Genomic DNA, 13,345 nt, shown 5'->3' on the forward strand with positions numbered 1-13,345 from the left:
TTGTAATTTGTTTCGAATCATTCGTGTAAACAGGTTTTCGACGCAATCATGGCCTCACAACGGGAATTAACAGTCTTTGAACGCGGAATGGTTGTTCGAGCAAGAGGCATGGGACATTCGATTTAGCGTATCGATAGGGAATTCTATACTTCACAGATCCATAGTGTCAAGAGTGTGCCGAGAATACCAAATTCCACGCACTATTCCTCATCACCGCCAACGCAGTGGCCGACGCCCTTCACTTAACGACCGCGAGCAGCAGCAATTGCGTAGTATTGTCAGTGCTGACAGATGAGCAACGCATAAATAACCGCAGAAATCAATGGGGGACGTACGGTGGACGTATCCGCTACTACAGTGCAGCGAAATTTGCTGTTAATGGGCTATGGCAGTAGTCGACCGACACGAGTGCCTTTGCTAAGAGCACGACATCGCCTGCAGCGCCTCTCCTAGTCTCGCGGCCGTATTGGTTGGACCCTACGTGACAGGAAAACCGTGACCCGATCAGATGTGTCCCAATTTCAGCTGGTAAGAGCTGACGGTGTGGCTCGACTGTAGCACAGTCCCCATGAAGCCATGAACCCAAGTTGTTAATAAGACACTGTGCGAGCTTGTAGTGTCTCCATAATGTTGTGGGCTGCAATGTACTGTGTCCACTGGCCCAACTGAACGGATCATTCACTGGAAATTGTTATGTTCGGCTACGTGGAGACCATTTTCAGGCACTCATGGACTTCATGTTCCCAAACAATGATGCGGCATTAACCGTGTCACAATCATTCGCGATTGGTTCAAAGAACATTTTGGACAATTCGAGAGGATGATATGGTCACCTAGATAACCCGAAATGAATCCCATCGAACATATATGGAACATAATCGAGAAGTCAGTAAGTGTACAATATCCTGCACCGACAACAATTTCGCAACTATGAGCGGTTATAGAGGCAGCATGGCCCAATATATTTCTGCAGGGGACTTCCAACGACTTGTTGAATCCGTGCCATTTTGAGTTGCTGCACCACGCCGCACAAAAGTAGATCCGACACGATATTAAGAGGTATCCAATGATCATTGTTACCTAAGTGCATTTTAATCCTGGCCGCACGCGTGCAATTTACGAGCAATATTTGTCGTTTCCGAAGTGCTCCCACCCTTGGCGTGAAAGCCATGATCAGGCCCATCTGGACGTCAGATAGATTGTACCGTATCAGCACTAGGACAACGACGGCATCATTTTCTGCGTCCCCCACACACCTTTATGTACTTTCCACTGCTAGCGCTACCACCTGCCGTCTGTGAAAGGTTGTCGTTCGTTGACGTCGAACATAGGTGGTGGTCACATTAATGTGACTGAACTTTTGTATCTCGCGTGGAAGGCGGCCCGTGGGTAGGAGCAGGAAAAGGTAATACACGTCGGTACTGCAAATTCAGTTAAAGCACCTTTACTAGTGCATAAACATATGCAACCGCATTACATGACTTTGCCATGTGGTCCGAAGTGTCCCGGCCGTCTGCTCTTGAGGAAATGGGGTGAATCTCCAGTGGTGCTCGTAGAGCTGAACGTCGGGTGCTAGAGGGCGCTGTCGTCGTTGCCTGTCGTAACGCCACCAACTTAACTGGCACTTAGTCCGTGGTATCGCTGCTATCGATACCACATGAACCGTGTGCAGAATGGAATAAAGTTTAGAAATGTTAAATATTGATTCCTTTAAGACAAGGTTCTATAAGTGGTATAAGCCTTTAGAAGTCTGCCCTGCATCCGTTAAAGTCGACAACCGCGGACGCCTTACCACCTTGTCAGCCGATGCAAAGGACGCAAAAAGTAAAAGAAAAAGATTATGAACGATAGCCGAATCACAAACAGAGAAGTTACTGATGATGTTGACATATTTACTGGCTAAAAACAACGAAATTTTCCCAATAATTTCGGGTGTGAAATGTGTGACAGTAAAATGTGGTTCAAAATGGCTCCGAGCACTATGGTACTCAACTTCTGAGGTCATCAGTCCCCAAGAACTTAGAACTACTTAAACCTAACTAACCTAAGGACATCACACACATCCATGCCCGAGGCAGGATTCGAACCTGCGATCGTAGCGGTCGCGCGGTTCCAGACTGTAGCGCCTAGAACCGCTCGGCCACTCCAACCGGTAGGAAAATTTATTGCAAAATTGTTGAAGTTCGAACAACAACAGAGGCGAATGTCATTTGCTCATGAGACACTAGATGAAGTCAATGACAATAGAGAACTACTGAAACGTGTCATAACAAGTGTCGAAACATGAGTATTCTACTATGTCGTCCCAATAAAGCATTCTGGAGACTGAAAAATGCTCGACATGTGCGTTCAAATGTAAAGGTTACGCTTACTGCCTTCATCGATTTTAACGGCCTAGTGAACAACGAATCCCTGCCACAAGGTCGAACGATCAATAAGGAGAGCTGCTTACAAGTTCACACCGTTTGCGGGAAGCAATTCGACAAAAAACATCGCAGTTTGTGGCGGAAAAATTCATGACTTTTGTACCACCAGAACTCATCACACTTCGCAGCCTGTTCGTGAACTTTTAGCCAAAAAAATGCTCCAGTAATGAAAAAGTCTCTCTATGTTCGCTATACATGGTCGCACCCAACTCTTTTTCTCTTCCTAAAAGAAGGAGACGTTCAAGGGCTGTCATTAGACAAGTTTATATGGTTAAGAATACCTCACTGAGGGAGTTAAAAGCTGTCGTAAAGGTCGAGTTCCTTAAGTGCTTCGTAAATTAGATAAGGCTCTGGCCTACGCATATAATAAGTAAATGGAGGCTGTTTTCAAGGGGGTATTATTGATGTAGGCGAATAAAAAATTTCTTTCAAAAATGATTCTGCTATTTCCTGAACAAATCCCATGTGTGCTGTGGACGGCGCCATATGAGATTACTTAGCTCTCTGAGAAGTGGTACTGACTCTATCAACTGTCTTTGAATCCTTGTCAATGTTGATGTCTGCTTAAAGGTAAAATGAAATTCGTACGGAAAGATTCAAGGCTACTTTCTTCGCATTAAAATATATTATCCGATCTCGTTTCAGTCACATCGGGAAATGAAAAGATCTGTCTTCGTACGTGATTGCAAGCAACCACATTCAGAATATAGTCCGCTTGAGCAGACCTCGGAAGAAATGTAACTCCATTCTATGTCTGGAGTGCGGGACTTCGGCTGGTCGACTTCCAATAATACAGTACCAACAGTCGTTACTTTGGTTTTATTTATTAGGCAACCAGTTTCGAAATTACATTATGTCATCTTCAGGCCTCCGTACATCGAGTAAGCCTCGTGTTACAAACCAATGCAGCATCGGTTTGTAACACAAGGGTTACTCGAGGTACGCAGGCCTGAAGATGACATAATGTAATGCGAAACAGGTTGCCTAATAAGTAAAACCAAAATAACGGCTATTGGAGACCTCGGAAGGTCAAAAGCTACCGACCGACCACCGCGTCATCCTCTACCGACAGGCGTCACTGGAACCGTATATGAAGCTGCAAGCGGTCAGCACACCGTCCCCCCGTCCTTTGTCTGTTTTCGTGACCGGAGCAGCTACTTCTGATCCATTAGCGCCTCAACTGGCCTCACAACGTCTGAGTGCAACCCGCTTCCCAACAGCGCTGGACAGGCCAGGACGGTCACCCATCAAAGCGCTTGCCAAGGCCGACAGCGCTTAACTTCTGGCGTGCACTGGTGTTCCCACTGCGGCAAGGCCATTTGCACATTCAGAATATGCTTGACAGAAATTCCATATGTGGCGAATTAAAAAAATATGCTCTTTCCAACGTAGTCAGGCCGGAACAGTTGTGTTTTGCGTCATCGACAGATTCGCATACCTCCATTCTATTATTGGAAGGTCACGCACGCTACATCTTGCGCAGTGCCGGGTATTATAAGACGGCAGCTGCCTGCAGAGGGTGCCATACATCCACCACCATGAGGATAACTCTGGCCGCTCTCGCCCTGTGCCTTGTGGTGAGTAACACCTGCTGAGTACTCCGATAGCAGTGAAATGTTCTACGGGCATTAAGTGTCTTACAATTAGTACTTGTTAGTGTACAACAGAAGGTCATGTATTGAGCTACACTCTATTAGAGAAGTTATATTTTACTTGAAAAACTTTTCAGACTTTCGCCAGCCCTGTAATGGAAGTTTAATGTAGGCTGACGGAAATAAAAATCGCAACATCATGAAATAATTAATGTAGAGTACATTTGTCTAGGTAACATACGTTAGTGATTAACGTTGTAAGATTAAAATGGTTCAAATGGCTCTGAGCACTATGGGACTTAACATCGATGGTCATCAGTCCCCTAGAACTTAGAACTACTTAAACCTAACTCACCTAAGGACATCACACAACACCTAGTCATCACGAGGCAGAGAAAATCCCTGACCCCGCCGGGAATCGAACCCGGGCTTGGTTGTAAGATCGCAAGTTAATGTAAGCGCGAGAAAATTAATTGTAAATGTGAGATGCTGGTTCGTTAATAATCAGTGTAAATACCATAAATTTGAATATAAGCATACAAATGTTCATGAAATGTGTCGTACAGGTGTCGGATGTCAGTTTGTGGGATGGAGATCCAAGCCTGTTGCGCTTGGTCGATTGATACAGGGACGGTTAATTCTAGTTGTAGATGATGCTGGAGTTGTCGTCTGATGATGTCCCATACGTGCTCGACTGGAGACAAAAATGGCTCAAATGGCTCTGAGCACTATGGGACTCAACATCTTAGGTCATAAGTCCCCTAGAACTTAGAACTACTTAAACCTAACTAACCTAAGGACATCACACACACCCATGCCCGAGGCAGGAGTCGAACCTGCGACCGTAGCAGTCCCGCGGTTCCGGACTGTAGCGCCAGAACCGCTAGACCACCGCGGCCGGCGACTGGAGACAGATCTGGTGATCTAGCAGGCCAAGGCAACATGTCGACACTCTGTATATCATTTTGGTTTACAACTGTGGTATGAGAGAGAATGGTATTCTGTTGTAAAATATCCCCTGGAATGGTGTTAATGAATGGCAGGCAACAGGTCGAATCGCCAGGCTGACGTACACATTTGCAGCCATAAGCGATGGATATCCGCGAGAATGCTCCTGCTGTGACACGATATCGCATCGCTCACCATAACTCCAGGTGTAGCTCCAGTGAGTCTAGCACGGGGACAGGTTGGTTTCAGACTGGCCTCCTCCTAACCAACACAAGGCCATCACTGGCGCTGAGGCAGGACCACCTTCATTGGTGAACGCAACTGATCTCCGCTCCGCCCTCGAGCAAACTCTCGCTTGACACCACCGAAGTCGCAGTCGGTGGTTTGGGGTCAGTAGAATGCACGCTACAGGGCGTCTGGATCGGAGGTGTTCTTGAAATAATGGATTCGTAACATTTCGTCGCGTTATTGTGTTGTCAACTGCAGTTGTGTTGTTGACAGACGCGGTAAGTTGCGCCACAGCCATACACGCAACACGATTGTCTTCCTTCTCGGTAGTGCCATGTGGCTGCCCGGAGCCTGGTCTTATTACGACCGTACTTTCCTGCGACCTCGGCAACCGTGTATAGTGGCTACATTTCTACCAAGTCTTTCTGCAGTATCGCGGAAGGAACACCCAACTTCTCGAAGCCCCATTGCACAACCTTGTTTCAAACTTAGTGAGCTGTTGACAACGGCGCCTTCGCCGTCTTAAAGGCATTCTTGACTGCCATGAATTCATCACGTTCCAACCTAAAAGCTAGCTAACACCCACGACCGTTACAGCCCATATTTAAAACAAACATCCTCATAGTGGCGCAACTATTGCCAGTCTTAAGCGACTGGCACGAAATCTGAACAGACGTCATCTTTCAGATGTAGAAACCTGCCTCCCAATTTTCGTTTCCCTCGTACAAATCCTCTTGATGTTGGGATATTTATTTCGTCAGTGTATTTTCTTTTTCGAAATGCTAGAATTCACTTAATGTGTGCTGCAGACTTTTTTTGAAATTAAAAAATTACTCTAGATAACTAAGGATTTTCCTAATGTGAAAAACTGTTCCAAGGTACAGTACATCATGTTTCTCCGAAATGTTCACATTTAATAGTTTCCACTCGACAAACCGTTGTCAATACTTAATTTAACAGTCTTATGTGTTACATTATTACTCTATTACACATCAATAATAATGAACGAAAATCTAATTAAGAAGAGTTCAAGTTAAAAACATTTTCAAGAAAAGCTATTGCCAACATACACAAATTTACATTTTCAAGACGAGGAAAACTGTCAAGGCACTAAAGAAACTTATTTCATTTGCAATTATAATGTATTACCCGGTAGAAGACCTCTCGTTGTGAGGTACAAGACGGCGCATCTTGACGAAATAGAAATTAATCGTCAACAAGTTGAGTAATTAGATTTTAAAATACGTAGTAGAACTCAGCATAAAACACTGCAACTGAAGAATTGGCGATATTCATCAAATAGCTTACGTATGCAATAGAGCAGTTAAATATTTAGAGCTCGCAATATATACAGACACTGTGCAGAACACAACCTCATGTCTCAATCCACAAAATCATTTGAAAATGGTGCAAAATATTTATGGTGATCTCTAGTGAGTGTTCCTTAATGTGATTATAAATTCGGTCGCTTGACTGAAACACTATCCTTCAGATACAATACTATACCGTGGCGGTTGCAAACCGGAAGTTTCAGTTGATGACTACACCTGTGCCGTACAAATCTCGTCTTGGAAATGTGCCTAACATTACCGATTTGATTATTGAAGTTAATTCATTTATGTTAATTCACTTACGTCGTAACATTAACAGACACGTTTACAGTAAAAACGGTCTTGTAGACCTTGTCGTAACACGGTACCATTAAGAGTGCAATGAAATTTCCACTGTTAAATGCAGAGGAGAGAGCGGATAGGTGGGAAGAGTACATTGAAGGAGTCTATGAGAGGGAAGACTTGTCCGATGACGTGATAGAAGGAAAAACAGGATGCTATACAGAAGAGATAAGGGATCCACTATTAGAATCAGAAATTAGAAGAGCTTTGGAAGACTTAAGATCGAATACGAATATTTTTTAAAATAGTTGGTGGAAGTGGCAAGAAAAGGACCATTCACCTTGGTGTGTAGAATGTTTGAGCCTGGCGATATACCATCTGACTTCCGGAAAAACATCATTCACACAACCAGCTTAACAGCTCATGCATCCAACTAAGTTTCTGACAACAATACTACACAGAAGACTGGAAAAGAAAACTGAAGATCTGTTAGATGACGGTGAGTTTGGCTTTGGGAAAAGTAAAGTGAGCAGAGAGGCAGTTCTGGCGTTGCCGTTGATAATGGAAGCAATACTAAAGAAAAATCGAGACAAAGTCGTAGGGTTTAACAACTTGGAGAAAGCGTCCGACAATGTTAAATGGTAAACATGTTCGAAATTCTAAGAAAAAGAGGGGTAAGCAATAGGGGAAGACGGATAATATATGATATGTATAAGAGCCAAGAGCGAACAATAAGAGTGGAAGACCAAGAACGAAGTTCACCGAATAAAAATGGTGTAAGATAGGAGGGATGTAGTCTTTCGCTCTTTCTGTTCAATCTATACATTGAAGAAGCAATGACTCTTTCTGTTCAATCCATACATTGAAGAAGCAATGACGGAAGTAAATGAAATGTTAGAGAATAATTCAAATTCAAATTGGAAGGATATCGATAATGAGATTCGCTGACGACATTTGACAGTAGGAGATGCAAGAACCCAAAGAATATCTTAATAGTACAGCATTACTTATTTTCCTCATTCCAGTGCCTCCCCTACGTAATCTATGGAAGTGTCTTTGGTGTACCTCGTTGTATTTGTGATGTTGTTGACGAAAGAAGATGATGAAACCTAGTACCCCCATAGAGGCTTGTCCTGTCTAACAGTACCAAATGGATTTCCAACAATTAATGTCGTCATCTTAAGAAGAGGTCACCAATGCATATGTTGCTTGCTTTCCCTTCTGTGCCGATGAGAATATAATAGGGGTTTAAAATTGCTTGCAGGGCAGAATCTGGCGAGCATAATCCTTACACTAGCGTACTATCTACATTTGCCAAAATATAAATGCTTTTCTCCTGACATATTCACACTTACACGCTTAGACACGTTTCCAGAAGTACTACATTGTAAATAAAATGAGAGATCCATTTTTGGTACACAAATTTAAAAATTATTTCTCTATTGAGGTTTGAACCAGCTGATTGAACTCTTGTTCGTTGTGCGTTAGAGACATTGGGGATGCGCTTTTTCAGTGCACTGTGCATTAAATGGATGAGATCAAACATCGAAATTCTTTAGGAAAATATCAGTTGCTTCTAGGTGGAGCAGGGAACAGATACAGGCATACAGACAAATATTTTAAAGTGTATAGAAAAGAATGTAATGGGAGTACCTTATGAAGATGCCTTTCTGACAATGACCCTGTAAAATGTGATAACAAGAGCTGTAATAGTTACACGTTTCTTTGAATAGAGAACTGATAGTGTTGAGAACTCTCTATCACTTTCATATACGAAAAACAGCTATTCCAGCAGCTCACATTTTCAGTTCATTGTCTTCGAGTTTATATATAAACCTTTCCCTAGAATTCAGTTTGTTTTTCTCGCCAAATACTATCATTTTTTCTAATAAAACGACGATATGTTCTTTGTAAATAATTTATCCTTACTTTGACAGTTTGACTCATACAGTAAATTTTAAACTTCTTTTCTGCAAATGTTTATGCAGTTCTACAGTTCATACATAGGGGAAACATTTTTCTTATAAAAGCCTTCCCGTAACAGGTATCCACATGCCACAGTCAGCAGACGCCGCCAGGTCCTCCGACTGGTGGCCCAGAACCAACTGGTCCACCAGGCACCCCTACAGGAGGACCTCAAACAACTGGCCCACCAGGTCCACCAACTACTGGAGGTCCTGAACCAACTGGACCACCAGGGACCCCTACAGGTGAACCTCAAACAACTAGCCCACCAGGTCCACCACCTACTGATGGACCTGGACCAACTGCCACAACAGGTGTAAATACTCCATACCCTGATCCAACTTGGCCCACCTGGTTCCATTTATGAAACCACTCTGCCATTTCATGAAGAGGAACATCTTTCAGGAGGAAGCACTTCAGAACTCGGCTTAACACGGAATTACCGCCAGAATTGGACTCTACATTGTTAGTTTATTGATGAATTTTGTATCTTTACTTGTAGTTCCTTATTTATTATACGAGCAATGAAGAACCGAAAGTTGTGTCAGTTTATTTCTCATTTTCACCACTGATTCTTGGTTACGCACTATACAGTATTTCTGAAAATTTGTTGATTTTTCTGGAATTCCAGTTTGTAGCTTTTATGTTGGATATATAAAACTGCAGCGGCGTAACGCTCAAATCCAAATCCGAATGCGGAGTCGTCAATGAAATACAACATTTTCCACTGTAACCTAGTTATTACGAACGCCAACATACAGCAGGACTGAACTGAGCTTCTGCGAAGAATTTGTTCTGCAAAATGTACAAGCATTACAAACATAATATATATCAATAACCTTCCGGAAACAGAAAAGATACTAAATAACAAATAATTGCCAAGGGTCCAGATCGAGGCAGCGACACTAAATACTAAGCCACACTGAGCGCACTGCAGTTGGCTGCATTGCTCCCTCTTATGGCAAAATAGCGACCAGATGTTTCAGAAACTTCACTACATACGATTACAGCATCCTGGATACAGTCTTGACAGCATTCCTCTGAACTGCAGAATGGCGGATCCTCACGTTCTGGTCGTGTTGACACATTCTCCCCATCATGATGACCACCATAGGTAGTTCCTCCCGTCGAAGCTATGCAACTGTCGAGTAGGTCTTCAGTTTCCTTTATGCATATACAGGGTGTTCGGAAATTTCCATTACAAACTCGTAGGACTTGTGGAGAGGAGTGAGTAAATAATATTTTGAATTGGAACCCATGTAAAATGTTGGTAACGTGACCACGTTTACAAGTAACTGACTAGGGGGGAAGCGGTACACCACTTGTTTTACAGTTCCACTCATTAATAGCCAAAGAAATTGCTCGTATACTCGTTGCCGGATCTTCAACGTGATGCACTAAGGTCTCTTCCAATTCTGGTGTACGGCGTCTCCTTGTAGCACTATAGTCACATTTGCTGATGATGAAGGTACTCTTCCTCGAAACAGTTGTGTACTTGTGGCGGGATGGGAATGTGATGGAGTCGGACGCTGTAGAGAACGATCCTGATAAAGGCGACGAGCAGAACATCCATTACAGTAAGCATCGCCATTCAGAAGGATCATCACGGTGTATTCTGCAAACGTATATTCAACCATGCTTTAACACACAAACACACGGGAATGAGGCTCGAACAAGCTCAGAGAAGTAGGTTCGACGTCAAGTAACATCACCCGATCCTACGTAACCACCACCCACCATGACTATCCTGTTACATACCTACCTGGCAAACATATATTAAAACGGCTGTAGCACGGAAACGGCTCGTATCCGAACATGGGTTCCTATTCGTAACTATATGCACTCACTCCCCTCTACAAGTCATAGAAGCTTGAAACAGGAATTTCCGAATACCCTGTATACAGAACAAAGTGCAGTTGTCTGTCTACTCAAAAGCGTCCAGCTAGCATATCCTCTCACTGCTGTAATCTTACAAGAGAAACAGACGACGCAATGCAAATTACCGTCGTGGATTGGTTTTTGATTTTTAGTTACTTGGAGAATAGGGCGTCGAGACACTCAGCTGTCTGAGGTCGTAATCTCTCAATTTGAAACAATCACTCACATCAACACAAAACTACCATAATTATTACTCGCTAAAGCTATAATTGAAATCTTTTAACAAAATTATAGGCAGCAATACGATTTCATTTACAAATTCTCTAAACCTTTTGTCAATTCTCAATGATATTTTCTTGTACAATCTCCGAACAAAATCCTTTTTCAGGTCCACAAGCTCACAGATAAATGTCTCTCTGTTTCAGAAACATCCAAACCTACTAATCGAAACCTCCAAACTCATAAAATTAATAACAATACCCTTTCAAGTACTGAAAGGCCAAAAATAATTACATTGGGTTATAATTACAAGATGGCGTTCAAGATTTTAAAAGTCTCTCACTCGTTACAATGTTTATGTCACTCACCTTGTCAGTGGGTTGTTATTCAAGTTCTTGTGATCCACAACAGATGGTCCTCTCCTCACCTCACCTATTGTTGATTGTCTCTTGTTTTCTCTTGAATGTATATCAACATTGTTTGCGACGTGGGAAAAGAAAAAACTTAAATTAATGTCTACTCCCACATTCCTTACTTAGTTTAGAAAAAACGCATGTTACACAAATTACATGTCACTTGACTGCTGAAAAGAAATTAATTATCTGCAGTTTTGAGTGGACAAAACACACAACCTGCGAATGAAATTCGCATGAAAAATGTTCAGTAGGCGTTCCGTTACAAACTTGATCGCTTAAATAGGGCCGGCACCTTAGCTCAGCGTGTTGCGTCAGAGCTGCGTGCTGTCTGTAACAAAAAAACTGAGTCAAGGAATCAACGATCAACTTCAACGGATGTCCTGTGACGTCCGCCCAGACCAAACGCAACGAACTATTTCGAACCAAATGAGAAAAAAAAAACGAAAAAAAACGGTTCTAGGCGTTTCAGTCCGGAACTGTGCTGCTGCTAAGGTCGCAGGTTCGAATCCTGCCTCGAGCATAGATGTGTGTGATGTTCTTAGGTTAGGTTTAAGTAGTTCTAAGTCTAGGGGACTGATGTTAAGTCCCATAGTGCTCAGAGCCATTTGAAGCATTTTGACCAGTAGAGCGAGTTGGTGTTGTGAACTGTCGTTGCGAGCAGTATGTTGTGCTGCACATTGTAACGTATTAAACAGGAAGAACTGTATGTTACGGCCAGGCATGATTATCGTGTTAACTGGGCACAGCGCAAAAACCATCAAGAGGAATTAATATGAAAGAAGAGAATTTTCGGCCCAAAGCGATGCTAAAAACAGCCTGTTGCCTTGCATTGTCGATGATTATTACCTTACGCAGCACCAGCAGCCACTCACTGAAGTAAGACCGGACCAGCTTTAATAATTAGAACCGTATCGAGGCTAGCCAGCGTAGTAGTTTCACTTTGGGAATAATTACCAACTTAGCCGCGAGGAGTGGCCGCACGGTTTGAGGTGCCATGTCACGGACTGTGCGGCCCCTCGGTTCGAGTCCTCCCTCGGACTTGGGTGTGTGTGTGTTGCTCTTAGCGTAAGTTAGTTCAAGTTAGTTTAAGTAGTATGTAAAATCAAATGGTTCAAATGGCTCGGAGCACTATGGGACTTAACTTCTGAGATCATCAGTCCCATAGAACGTATAACTATTTAAATCTAACCTAAGGACATCACACACATCCATGCCCGAGGCAGGATTCGAACCTGCGACCGTAGCGGTCGCACGGTTCCAGACTGTAGCGTCTAGAACCGCTCGGCCACGTCGGCCGGCAGTGTGTAAGTCTAGGGACCGATGACCTCAGCAGTTTGGTCCCTTAGGAATTAACACACATTTGAATTTTGAATTACCAACTTAACGCTGTGTTACAAGTGCTTAAACCTGAACAATTCAGAAATAGTTTCCTATCCTCTCGTTATTAATTGAAACCGAGTGTCACTGTTGACGATAAAACACCTAAATTTGCTGATCTAATTCAATTTTAATAACTGATTTAAAAAAGTGAACGTTATCAAGACTTTTAAAAAACCTGAGACCGATAGTTATCGATATGGAGTTTGTTGCTCAGCGAAATCTGAAACGAACTTGGAGCGTGGGCCACCAAATGCCGGGGAAAGCCAGGCGGTGGTGTTCACTCGCCTCCGCATACCCGACGCGCTGGCTCAAGTGCGGATCATGGGAGGCCCCATGCCGCGGTCGCGCACAGGAAGATACCTGGACCGACACCTGACCTCAGGTCCACACATCCGGGAGCTGAGGGGTCGAGCGCTCGGACGGATGAGCTCGCTGTATCCCCTCCTCAACCCCACGTCGACGTTGCCCCCTCACTGCGGCCTCTAGCACTATCTAGCACTCATCAGGCCGGCGCTGGAGTACGCGGCCGTGGTGTGGGGAAACGCGGCAGACACGCACCTTCAGATGTCGCAACGAGTGCAGAACAAAGCCCTCCGGCTGGCGCTCCACCTGCCAAGGGACTACGATACTCGTCTGCTGCACGACATCGCGGGAATCCCGCTGCTGAAGCGCCGCTTCCG

At 43.7% G+C, this 13,345-nt stretch overlaps 1 protein-coding gene across 1 annotated transcript; it reads left to right on the plus strand.

Annotated features, from left to right (window-relative positions):
• Window positions 1-3,918: 3,918 nt before the first annotated feature.
• On the plus strand, window positions 3,919-9,310 carry LOC126237351 (proline-rich protein HaeIII subfamily 1-like). The gene is made up of 2 exons (XM_049947416.1): window positions 3,919-4,003; window positions 8,852-9,310. Exons 1-2 carry the CDS (start codon window positions 3,965-3,967, stop codon window positions 9,137-9,139), a joined length of 327 nt encoding a protein of 108 aa, XP_049803373.1. The 5' UTR covers window positions 3,919-3,964; the 3' UTR covers window positions 9,140-9,310.
• Window positions 9,311-13,345: the final 4,035 nt, after the last annotated feature.

Source organism: Schistocerca nitens, chromosome 2, assembly GCF_023898315.1.
Source record: "Schistocerca nitens isolate TAMUIC-IGC-003100 chromosome 2, iqSchNite1.1, whole genome shotgun sequence".
In the NCBI taxonomy this organism is placed as follows: Eukaryota; Metazoa; Arthropoda; class Insecta; order Orthoptera; family Acrididae; genus Schistocerca; species Schistocerca nitens.